The sequence below is a fragment of the Chroicocephalus ridibundus genome, chromosome Z (genome assembly GCF_963924245.1).
Source record: "Chroicocephalus ridibundus chromosome Z, bChrRid1.1, whole genome shotgun sequence".
Lineage (NCBI taxonomy): Eukaryota > Metazoa > Chordata > Aves > Charadriiformes > Laridae > Chroicocephalus > Chroicocephalus ridibundus.
Genome location: NC_086316.1, coordinates 22,784,175 through 22,796,721, shown reverse-complemented (window position 1 = coordinate 22,796,721; position 12,547 = coordinate 22,784,175). Strand labels below are relative to the sequence as shown.

The 12,547-nt window shown below is 35.6% G+C and overlaps 1 protein-coding gene across 4 annotated transcripts in view; it reads left to right on the top strand.

The window, feature by feature from the left end:
* YTHDC2 (YTH N6-methyladenosine RNA binding protein C2) overlaps positions 1 to 12,547 on the top strand; it is a 33,602-nt gene that overhangs the window by 16,256 nt on the left and 4,799 nt on the right. For all 4 annotated transcript variants that reach the window (XM_063319884.1, XM_063319887.1, XM_063319886.1 and 1 more), the window contains 15 exons: positions 89 to 267; positions 426 to 522; positions 608 to 695; positions 808 to 888; positions 1,822 to 1,904; positions 2,906 to 3,011; positions 3,132 to 3,251; positions 3,591 to 3,863; positions 4,361 to 4,487; positions 5,011 to 5,216; positions 5,774 to 5,969; positions 7,102 to 7,211; positions 8,714 to 9,006; positions 9,416 to 9,593; positions 10,652 to 10,855. In XM_063319884.1, coding sequence (XP_063175954.1) covers positions 89 to 267; positions 426 to 522; positions 608 to 695; positions 808 to 888; positions 1,822 to 1,904; positions 2,906 to 3,011; positions 3,132 to 3,251; positions 3,591 to 3,863; positions 4,361 to 4,487; positions 5,011 to 5,216; positions 5,774 to 5,969; positions 7,102 to 7,211; positions 8,714 to 9,006; positions 9,416 to 9,593; positions 10,652 to 10,855 — 2,341 coding nt within the window. The remainder of the gene's footprint in view (positions 1 to 88; positions 268 to 425; positions 523 to 607; positions 696 to 807; positions 889 to 1,821; positions 1,905 to 2,905; positions 3,012 to 3,131; positions 3,252 to 3,590; positions 3,864 to 4,360; positions 4,488 to 5,010; positions 5,217 to 5,773; positions 5,970 to 7,101; positions 7,212 to 8,713; positions 9,007 to 9,415; positions 9,594 to 10,651; positions 10,856 to 12,547) is intronic.

Genomic DNA, 12,547 nt, shown 5'->3' with positions numbered 1-12,547 from the left:
TTGGTCTTGATCTACATTTGATTTGATGGCTGAATGCAAATCCAAAGCAAACAACCTTGACTCTGGCCTGTGTATTTGTATATTTTAGTGCTTCAGTGGAATCTGGAAATCTGGATGAAAGTTCCCTGGTCCAAACAAGCGATAGTGACCTTAGTGCAGAGGACAGAGAACTGTTGAAAGCTTACCATCACAGTTTTGATGACGAAAAAGTGGATCTGGACCTGATTATGCACTTACTTTATAACATCTGTCATAGTTGTGAAGCTGGTAGGTATATACACACACTGCCAATAAATTGCTGTGGATTCAGCTTCTTTCAGTAGTACCAAATAGGTAAAAAACTTCTGAGTGATAAGTGTAGACAGTACTGACATGTATTTGAACTGAATTTTCTGTTTAACTCTGCAAAACAACTTCTTTTTTAGGAGCTATTTTAATATTTCTTCCTGGATATGATGAGATAGTTAGCCTGAGGGACCGCATTCTTTTTGATGACAAGAGATTTGCTGATAGTGCTCACAGGTAAAACCTCTAGTTTCTACGATTGTCTAGAGTTTTTATTGTTTCTTTTAAAGATCCTTAAAAAGTGCTTCTTGTCTTGCATTAGATACCAGGTTTTCATGCTTCATTCAAATATGCAGACTTTGGATCAGAAGAGGGTGCTTAAAAGTCCACCTCCTGGCGTCCGCAAAATAGCAAGTATCAGGGGACTTCTCCAGATACTATATTGATCTGTTTTGTCTTTGCTTTTACGGTTACTGTAGTTGTGTTTGGTTTTATTTTGTTTGTTTTTTGTTTTAATTGCAGATTCTTTCTACTAATATTGCAGAAACCAGCATAACAGTCAATGATGTTGTGTTTGTTATTGACTCAGGCAAAATGAAAGAGGTACGATTGGCTTAAACTTTCCTTGGGAATTAAACTTCCTAGTGTTATTTTAAACCACATAATACATAAATTTTGGGGAACTAATTTTTTTTATAGTAGGCGGAGAGCTAGTGCATGTCAAGCAACAAAACTCACTGAGAAGTTTTGATGTCCATTTGTTTTATGGCAAATACTGTAAATAGCTATCTGTTTAAAAACCCTATAAAAAAGCTATAGCAGGTTGATATATTCATATATCTGTATCTTTTTTTTTTAAATTTAGTATTTCTGTTTTATTTTTAAAACAAGTCCATCAGTTTAGACCGCCATCTTCCTGAGACTTAGAGAACCCTGGGAGTTCCCTTTGTCTTACTATTGTATCTAGACCAAGTCTAATCCATTAAGTTTTTAAGCATTGTTTTTGATGTGTTTACTGCCCATTTGCTAAGTAGTTGCTCAAGAAAAGTGAGATAATGAGGCAGTTTAAGGGTCTAGCTTAGAAAATAAAATTGGATTTCCTAGGAGATTCATACAACCAAATTTCTGAAGCTCTGTTGGTGATACAATTTTTGTGTAATTTTGCATCAAATATAGGAAAACAAGGACATAATTTCCAAGTGAGGAAAAGAGGGAAACTTTATTGCACATAATAACATATTTTTGCTTGGTTTGTGATACCACAAAACACAATCCATGTCTTTTAGTGACTTAAAACTACCTATTGACTTGGAAAACTTTCTGAATTTAGAAAACTGTGTAGCATAAAGATATTCTGAAGGATGTAGCATAAATCTACTTGCAACTAAGTACTTTAGAACATACCTTTGTGCCAGAAGCTGCTGGTGCTTATTATTAATTTTTTTAGAGAGCTTCTTTTGATCTGAATCATTAGTAACTTTTATTTCATGTACCCTATTCAGTCTTGTTTTTATGTTCCTTGCTTTGCTTTTATAGAAGTCTTTTGATGCACTAAGTTGTGTTACAATGCTAAAAATGGTGTGGATTTCAAAAGCCAGTGCTATCCAGAGAAAAGGCAGGTAATAAATGCTTTGTACTGAATTTTATTTTGCAAATATCCACTGTCCTGTGTGTTAGGGATAAAGTACGCAACGTAATAGCAGCTGCACTGTGTAATGTTACTAGCCTAGTCCAGGATCATGTTGGACAATGGCCAATGCTAATTTTCTGCAGAAAAGCATGTATTTAGTTGGAGTAATTTCCCAAGTTGTGGAAAAGTGACACTCAATAGTTTCCCCCCATGAACTTCTCCTTCCTCTTTCTCCCGTGTAGCACCAACAGCCACAGTGTCCAATAAGGTGTTTCAAAACTTATCTGTGGACAAAGGGCTGCCTATTGCTAGCTTTTAGTTGATGCCCCTTCATCCCTATATTAGACAAGACATTGAGCAGTGATTCCTTATTCATCTTCTCTAAACTATTCATGACTTAACAGGCCTTTATCATACACTTCCCAACACTGGGTGAGGTCTAAGAGGATGTGTAGCAACAAATGCCTATGTTTGGTGGTATGATATTGGCGTTAACCTGCAGGAATTTGAGTGTGAATGTGAGCATTTGCCGTTTCTGTCGCCTCACTCACAAGTTGTTGGGTCTTCATTCTACCTTCTGCTCCCAGAGTAACTTCCAACTGTTTGGGGGATGTGAAGAGGAAGAAATGAAGTTTATGACTTATATTCCGTACAGCAAAGGACAGTTGAGATTTGGATTGATCTTAGGTTAGCAAAAAACCCACATCACCTTATTTTTAGATAGGCCTTATTTTTGTTTCTCCAGATCTTTCAATGTTGGGGTGAAATTACAGTAACAAATTTCCATACTATAAAAAATAATCCATGTACTGGAAAACTTTCCCCTCATGTGTGCTACTTAACACTTAATGACAAAGTTATCTTTTTTGTAGACCTGCTTCTACATTTCCATTCTAAGTTTGTGTTGGTTTTTTTTATTCTTATTTTTTAATTTTATTTTTAACAGAAATTCTAATTTTCAACATCTATTTCCTATGTTTTATTTTCAAGGGCAGGGCGCTGTCAGCCGGGAGTCTGTTTTCGTCTCTTCAGCAGGCTCCGATTTCAGAATATGTTGGAATTTCAGACTCCAGAACTTCTAAGAATGCCACTTCAGGTGCACATTCAGTTAGAAATTATAACTTCTAAAGAATGTATTATTATCAAACCATACTATTACTCCAAAAAAATGATGTTTCCCCCTCCCCATCTTCACAATCTATTTTTTTACTTGCAGGAGCTTTGTTTACACACAAAACTTCTGGCTCCAATTAACTGTTCAATTGTCGACTTTCTTATGAAAGCTCCCGATCCTCCACCAGCTTTAATTGTGAGAAATGCTGTGCAAATGCTTAAGGTCAGCAAAGGAATATATTTACGTGCAAAGTGTATTTGATTCTGTATTTGTTGTGTGGCAACATACTGAGTTTTGTTCATGCTGAGACCGTTGTTTAGTTACTTAAGGATTCTTTGAGTTTCTGCGTATTGTCTGTCTTCATTCTGTGTGTGTGTAAGTATTTTTCCATGTTTAGGGAAGAGAGCGCTTAAAAATCTCATCTCGAACTCTTAAGAGTTTGATTTGCTTTCTTAGTGTTTGGGAACAAGTCTAGTGAATGTCCAGTGTTCACGTCCTTTCTACCTTTATTGTAAATTAATTTTATCGACTTTACCCTTCCTTTTTTTTTTTTTTTAACAGACAATAGATGCCATGGACCCTTGGGAAGATCTTACTGAACTTGGTTATCATCTCACTGAATTACCAGTAGAGCCACACCTTGGTAAAATGGTGTTGTGTGCTGTTGTTTTGAAGTGCCTGGATCCTATTCTTACTATTGCTTGCACTCTTGCATATCGAGACCCTTTTGTCCTGCCTGCACTGGCCTCTCAAAAGCGGGCAGCCATGCTGTGTAGAAAACGTTTTACTGCAGGAACGTTTAGTGACCATATGGCGCTTCTCAGGGCTTTCCAGGTATTATTTCATCTTCAGAAAGAGTACTAATCACAATAGATCCCATATCAAAGTAAATATGTATTAATCAAGTTGTATGTAGAATGATAGACTATGATTAAGTCCTTAGAGAAGAAATTTTATTTTTGCCTAGTGGTTTTGCTGTACGTTGGAGTCATAAATTTGTGAGGGAACACTTTCAGTCAGATTTTTTCTTTATAATTTCAAAGCTGTTTAAATTCTGAGTGTTGCAACTTTGTATCCTGCTACACTGATAACGTAAAATAATGATTTTATAATAACTTCACATAATGATAATTATGTTAATTTCGGGAATGGGTAAAGAGAATCTAGTACTTAACCAGGAAAAAAAACAACCTGGTTTGGTACATTTCCTTTCTTTCAGAATGGTTTTTGCCTTCATTTTATTGACGTAAATGTAATTTTTTTAAAAAAATGCATTTTTTTATTTTAGCTAATCAAATTAATCAGCAAACGTAAAAAAATATTCTTTACAGGCATGGCAGAAGGCACGCAGTGATGGCTGGGAGAGAGCCTTCTGTGAAAAGAACTTTCTGTCTCAAGCCACGATGGAAATCGTCATAGGAATGAGAACACAGTTGCTTGGCCAGCTTAGAGCCTCAGGTAAATAGCTCAGAAAAAATTTTGACAAAGTTTTGTAGTCAAGCATATGCCTAGGACAAGTGTATACAAGTTGTAACAAGAATAGTGTTCACTGATGTAATTTTCCTTCCTTAATTTGAAACAGACCAGTACGCATTCATGCTGAGCATGGTGCAGATGCTAGAGTGAGGAAGTGTGGCTGGGGAGCAGCTGATCTAACTGAAAGCACCCTCATTGTTTCACATGCCACTGGCTTTCACTGTGAGATATATTTCCTTGGATTTTTACATTCTAATAAATTATTTCCATAGGAAATGTCTTTGTACTGTAAAAAGTAATTCTATTCTATGTTAGTATAAAACACCTTATCAAGAATGATTTCAGTATAAATGATTTCTTCTTGGTGCTGTTAAGGTTGTCAGTAGTAGAAAACATGCAACAAATTGATTTCACTTCTTTTTTTCCAAATTCCTTTTGAGAAGCAAAAAAATAGATCTCTAAATACAGACAAATATAACACATTTTTGTCCTCTTCTTTCTTCAGGTTTTGTTAGAGCCAGAGGAGGAGCTGATATTAGAGATGTTAATACTAACTCTGAGAACTGGGCTGTAGTTAAAGCTGCCTTAGTGGCTGGGATGTATCCCAATCTAGTACATGTAGACAGAGAAAGCCTGGTTTTGACTGGACCGAAGGAGAAGAAAGTGCGATTTCATCCTACCTCTGTTCTTAGTCAACCTCAGTATAAAAAGGTAAAATTGCTTTGAATTCATAGTTCACAAAAAAGACCACTATACTCTGTCAAATGTTTTTGAAGTGTCTCTTCATAGTTGTCAGTACTTTAAAAGCAGCATGTGCATTAAACATGACATGTCTAGAGAATATTTTTCCTGGCAGTTGATAAAATAGAGAATTGTAGTTGGTTTATTTTTCCAATATTATCTCATCAAAACATTTCATTTAGTCTTTCTTCTAGATGGAATGAGACAAAATGGTAAAAAAAAAACTAGTTAAGGAACTGTTTTAAAGGTGTAAAAAAAATCCCTCCTTATAGTAGCAGGAAGAAGTTCTGCTCTGAAACAGATTTTTCTTAGATTATTTTTAAAGCAGAATATTTTGTTTCAAGGTGGTAGGGTAATTTGTGAGTCTGGTTGAATTTTCTCTTGCTTTTTTATTTGTGTGTATAAGTTTATGTATATATAAATATTTATGTATTTATTTCTACATATATAAAGTAAGAAATATGTTAAAATTTATTTTAATTACAAATAGAGGGTAATATAGCCTAGTCTTATTTGCTCTTGAACAGATTCCCCCAGCAAATGGGCAAGCTGCAGCTGTTCAGGCACTCCCTACAGACTGGCTTATATATGATGAAATGACGAGAGCTCACAGAATAGCAAATATCAGATGCTGTTCTGTTGTAACACCTGTCACTATGGCACTTTTCTGTGGACCAGCTAGGTTACCAAGTAATGCTTTGCAGGAACCTTCATCCTTTCGAGGTATGGTGGGGTTTGGATTTTCAGCGTTTCCATTGGTATATGCTTGTATGTGATACTGAAGGCATATTTTTCAAGAATATTTAACACATATATTGGCTAATCCTTAAAACAACAAAACTATAGTTCCTGTAGCTGTTCGTAGTAGTTTATAGGCTCTGTAATCAATGTCTCAGTTTTGTGAATCCTTATAGATTCATATCCGTAAACTACACTTACATAGTTCTGAAGTCTCAGAAACTACAGTATAGTTTGTAATGAATTAAAAAGTGCAAACAAAATGTCTAATGACAGTACTAATGCTGAAAAGTGTAGTATGTATATTTTGTGTACAGATGAGTTTATTTGATACTTTGAACCAGATTATTCAAACTGAATAATAATTTAGAAACTATCAATATGGCAAGTACTCATATTCATTACAGCTGAAACATGCATTTTAAAGATTATTTTCTACTGATAGATGACAATTAGCTATACTACTAATTAGAAGTAATAGGGAGTATATAGAAATTTCTTTTTTATTAATTTAAATGGAGTGCTGTATGAATAGAAGCAAAAATAATCTATTCTGTTGCCAGTTCTCTAGAAATACCAGTTTGAATGAAAGAGTCCGTGTTATTTTTGAAGCTTTCCTGTCTTGGTCTTAAGCTGTTACCTTTAAAATAGTGTTTATGCTGATTGAATTGAACTTAATAAAATTAGAATCCTACTTAATAGCCATATATATATATACACTTTTTTTTTTTTTCTTAATGGGCTTTTATATCTGCTGGTTTACAGGGAAATAAAGCATAGATTAATGTGTGGTTTTGCAAACAGCTTCAGGCAAAAGTTTGATAATGGTCGGTTGATGGTGATGGAGGTACATGAGTGAGTCAGATCACATCAATACAACTGCTTACATAGCAGGGCCCACAGCAGGTCTGGGTATTTGACATCTGCTAAGTGAAACAAAGGCTTTTCACTGGGGTGTATTTGCAGAAAATAAAAAGTGATTTAACAAATGCTTACATTTTAAAATAAAATTTAGAAGCGAAGCGGGTTTATTTCTGGTAATCCAGTAGTGTTCAGTTTTTTGTATGTAAGTGGAAATAATATAGAAAAGTTAATGCACCTTATATATTTAATTCAGGAGATGGGATATCTAATGATAACAGTGATAGTGAGATGGAGGACAAAACAACTGCTAATTTGGCACTACTGAAGCTAGATGAATGGCTCCATCTCAAACTGGACCCTGAAGTAAGTAATGCATCACTTAAATGCTTGATTCTTGTAGAAGGATATTTATGTCATATCTTCCTAAAAAGATTTCTGAAACGTTTGGGTAACCAAGAATTTTCTATAAGAATGGCTGTCACGGTCCGTTTGGGTCTCAAATTTACAGGACAACATACTCAAGAGTAGTATTTCATGAGCTTATTAAGAAATACAACAAAGGAAGAGGGGCTCAATACACTTTTGCCCAGACTTTTCCAGTTTATCATATGAATTCACGTATTCATTATTCAGGTCATAAGTTTTCTAATATTTGGAACCCGTAATTCTTAACTTGTGCACCTATGAGCAAGAAAAAAAGAATATAGTTACCTAGCCAATGGTGAGACTGCTTATCCTTCCTCTTTGTCGCAGTGCGGGTCTCCCCTGTATCACACTGGGAAGCAGGAAAGTTTCAGCAGTTCAGCTGCTGTTGGATCCACTTCAAAAGCTTTTTGTGTCAGCTGATGTTTTGTAACTTTCAGCATGGAGGTTTGGTCTATAGCATTTCCATAAATTAGCAGATTGTGACAAAACTGACAGGCAAAAGATAATGGCTTCAGGAAACAGCAAATTGCAGGTGATAGTTCCTGCATAATGGCCCTTTAGCTTTTTCTGGCCACCTGTCCTGCCTACCTGGTGCTCTCGCTTTGACCTGGGGCTGCTTTCAGCACACATCAAGACTTAACATCAGATGGGTTAGCCAAAATCTGAGCAGGAGTTGAGTCACAGTGGCATATTGTGTATTTCCTTCTCTGAGAGGATGACTGAAGTTGGATCAAAATGGAGCCTGTGAAGTTGGGAAAGAGGGTTGCTGTCAGATTTTAGAACAAAAAAAAAATATCCTTTTGAAGATAGAAATCTTCAGGTCATTGACAAGCTCTGGCTGTTGCAGGAGGTAGAGCAGTTTATGGGTTATGAAACACTTGGACTTATCAGATCTAATAATAATACTGTCTCTTGTAGAGATGTTCAAAAGTGTGATTTTTTTTTTTTAAAAAAAGGGAAACATTTCTGATAACATGGGAATTAAACTATAGTTTTGTAAATTCAGTAATATCATTTGCGCAGAAGTCTGCGTAAGAAAAGTGTGTCGCTTAGACCTCTTTTTCCTCAGGTATGAAGGAAGAGTGCATGAAAACAAACTGAAATGTGAGGAAAGGCATAAAGCATTAACAGATTTTTTTAAAAAGATAAAATTTTAAAGTGGAAAATAAAAAATCCTGTGGATTTGCAATATAAGTTTGGTGCAGAACTAAATGAAATAAGATGTTCTAACTGTGATTTTGCACCCAAGGAAAGAAAAGATAACAGCTTAATTTAAATGTAAGGTTTTCTCCCCCTCCCCAGCACTTTAGTCTTGCCTTTCAGTTTGGACCCTGTTCATTTTAGAATGCCAGATGCCGCCTCATAGGAAAGGCATTTGGTACGCTTACCTGTCTGGTCTAATTTTTACTAGCCTTTAACAGAAATGAAATTCATTACAGGCTGCTTGTTTGCTGTTGCAACTCAGACAGAAGTGGCATAGCTTATTTCTGCGTCGTATGCGAGCTCCTTCTAAGCCGTGGTCTCAAGTTGATGAAACAACTGTAAGAGCAATTGTAGCTGTTTTAAGTGCTGAAGAACAGTCTGCAGGTTTGCAGCAGCCTTCAGGAATTGGTCAGAGACCAAGACCTATGACTTGTGAAGATCTTCCTTCAGCATCTACATGGAGGTCAGCCAACAGCAGAAAAAGCTCAGCAGAAACTGAATTCTCTGATGACTCCTCTAATGCTGAAAAGTAAGCTTTTGAGATCTTCTAGAAACTGTAGGTTGTAATTTATTTAGCTATAAAATCATCACTTGAATTTCTACTAGTAATGAAAAGGAAGAAACAATATTGATGCTGTCCAGTGCTGCACTGTAGTTGTGATTTCACTGAGGAGTATTTCATATGTGTGCCTGCTGTTTGAAAGAGCAGTCAGGAATATTGTCCATTAGTTATGATCTCTGTGAAGAAGTAGCAGAAGGGGTTTAACTGTAGTATTCAAAACCAATGCATGATCAATATTTTTTTTAGTTAGTTTTTAATGTATTTTGGAATTACTGTAATATATATAGTAATGCAGAAGGCTGATACGTAGATGTAAATTGTTCTGTGACTGCTTATGTAACTCTTGGCATGTCCTGTATCTACCTTTACTTTTTAGACTTTTAATGAAATCTACACCTCCCACACTTCACCAGCCAAAGAAGTACAAAGAAAAAAACATTTTGCACTCCAAACGAACTTCAGATGACAGGTCAGATCAATCATCAGTGAAGTCTACAGACAGCAGTAGCTATCCTAGTCCCTGTGCTAGTCCTTCTTCTCCAATATCTGGAAAGGTAGAGTTCTCGTAAACAAATTACCCTTCTCTTCAAAATTAACAGAATTTCAGAAATAAATTTGTGTCTTGTTATCTTTCAGGAACTATCAAGTAAATTAATAAGATAAATAAAGATGGCAAATTAAGAAGCTAACTTAGATTTTCATTTTTAACAGCTGCATAATAGTTATTTCTTTCTGCAACTTAAAATCTAGACTAAATATCCTTGTTACACTAGTTTAAAAATAATATTCTCTGTAGACTGCTGAGGCAAAGCCATCTAAAGTAGGAAAAAATATGATTTTTTTTGAAAACTTGATACACCAGTGAAAGTGTATTAATTTTTTTTTCTAAATTAGTATGCAGTACCTGAACTTGTGAGTTCTTTGGATTCTGCTGTCCTCTGTTTCTGCAATAGCATACATTGATACCGATTCTCTTTGTTTTGTGTTATCTGCTTTATTATGACTGCTTGTTTTTTTAATGATGGTTATTTTAACAAAGCACACATTTTTAATGAGGTTATTGGCATAATTCGCCCTATGTACTTGAATAGTAAATTACTGCAGTAATATTAAACAGATCACTGAGAGGAAACCCCATTGTTCCTCTAGGCATGGTCTTGTTGAAGGATTTAATAATTCCTCTTAAGTCTATCAGTTTTTAAATTCAGCCAATGTAAGAGGGAGAAAACTTATGTTTCCTGAAGGTGGAAATGTGAGTAGTGTGCTTTGAGCTACGGTCTAAAATGATTAATTTTGTGTCATCTGAAGGTGTGTCAGGTTAGACTTCAAAGAATTGTAATTAATCACTAGACTATTTAGGCTTGTTCTGCTATACTTGTTTGCTGCTGAATGTGTTATTGTTTTGAAAAGTGCTTAAAAAATGTAAAATAGATGTGAAATACATTTTAAAATCAATTCAGACAGTACCAGTTGATAGATTCTGTGTTTCTTATAGAATCTGGGGGAGGAGGGTAGGAGCGCGGTCAAGGGATTTCTGTCTTCATGTGTGTAAAACTTTAGAACTAAAGCCTGGTTTATTTTATTGTAACTTAATTTAATTTAATTTTTCCAGGGTTCCAAATCTCCATCACCAAGACCAAATATGCCAGTTCGGTACTTTATAATGAAAAGTAGCAACTTGCAAAACATTGATATTTCTCAACAGAAGGGTATATGGTCTACTACACCAAGTAATGAACGAAAACTAAATAGAGCCTTTTGGGAGAGCAGCATGGTTTACTTAATATTTTCAGTTCAAGGGTCTGGACACTTTCAGGTGAGTCCTTAGTTAATACTAAATATTAGCTTTGGTTAATGGTTGAGGAGAGTGCAGCAAATGACTGTGTAGTGTGCAGGTTTTTGCTTATAACTTCTGACCTTCTAATAAGTAGAGTAGCAAGCAAATACAGCTGATCGCTGAGGAAGGAGTAGTTCGTTCTTCTCTGAAATACACCCTTTTAGCTAGCTCAGTTTGTCACTCAAAGGCTAAGACTGAATTGCTTCCAAACATCGAGTCAGAGTAATTTTTATACCTACATCAATCCTTTAAAACAACAACAAAACCAAACAAATGAACAAATACAAACAAAGCAGGGGATTGTTACTCTTTCTTCTGCATGCCAAATAAATATTTTAAGTGAACAAGCAGTTATAATCAAGTCACAGCTTTCTAAAGCCGGGAAACTCATATATGTCTTTATTACAGATTTTCATAAAGTCTGTTTTGCCTGAACTGTAGTTTCTAAAAGTTAGGAAGCTGGAAAATCATGGCCATGATTCTTCCAGAGCTGTGTCTTGGCTACAAGTTTAGCAAGGTATTTGTCAACAATTTGTTGACAAATTTGTAGCTAATTTGAAGTTAAAGGCTTGACTTGGTAGTGCAAAATTGCAGGTTAGCTGCGTTGTAGAGAGGGCTAAACTCACTTGTTCCGGGTAAAGAAAGGTCAACTTCTTTATATATAAAGTATTCATAGAAGTCAGCTAAACTTTAAATCTAATGAACTAGCCCAAATATAACTGTCTTGGTGATACCACTGAAGTATTACAGTGAGATATACATATGATTTGGTAAACGCAGATGTAATATTGGAGAGTAATTTTTAGCATGCCAGTTGATACTGAAAGTGAGTGTTGTATTGGTGCCCTTAGAGGGGAAGCTGGGAGGGAAAGACATGCTGAAGTCAGGAGTGTAGGTGGTTGATGTTGTCTTGCCCTCCCAGTTTGACGGTGCACTGAACATTCATGGGAAAGTGAGATTTACATTCCTATTAATATTCACTTGTTCCAAGTGTCTCTTTACTTTCCACCTTTGTTTTTCCTCTGTTCTTTTTATTAATTTCCATTTAAGTCTGGCTTGAGCTGTCTAGGACTACCTGTATTTACAACAGTAGACTGTGGTGGTAACTTATATAGTGCACTGCATCTCTTGGACTCCTAAGTCATAACTGGCATAAATTTGCCTGAATAATTGATAAGTTGGGTGTGTGGTGGTTTTTTTGTTTGTTTTGGTTGTGTGGGCAAGTAGGGGTGTCATTAAATAAGTCAGAAGCAATCTTGGATTTGGGGGATTCTTTTATTTTCTTTCTGAATACTTTTCGTGTTGGAATTCCTTCTTCCTGCTTCACTGAAGAAGGAAACAAAAGCAACTTTGATTTATTTCTCTGAAGAACAGCTACACTCAGTTCTGTGTGAATGTTTGTTAACATAGAGGGGGCATGGGAAGGAAGGAATGGATTTCTGCGAAAAATATCTGCAACTAACAAGGAATAGCTATTGGACTGTTACGTAGTAGAACATTCATCATGATTCTTTATGCTTAAAATGGGTTTATGACACCTTTTCAACCTCTCTCACAAAGCTTCAAAAAACTTAATGGCTATTGTGAAAGATTAATGAACAGACATTCTCTGTGGTCAAACTGTAGAAGGCCTATTTGAAGTAAAAAAACAAATAATGCTTCTCTTAACTT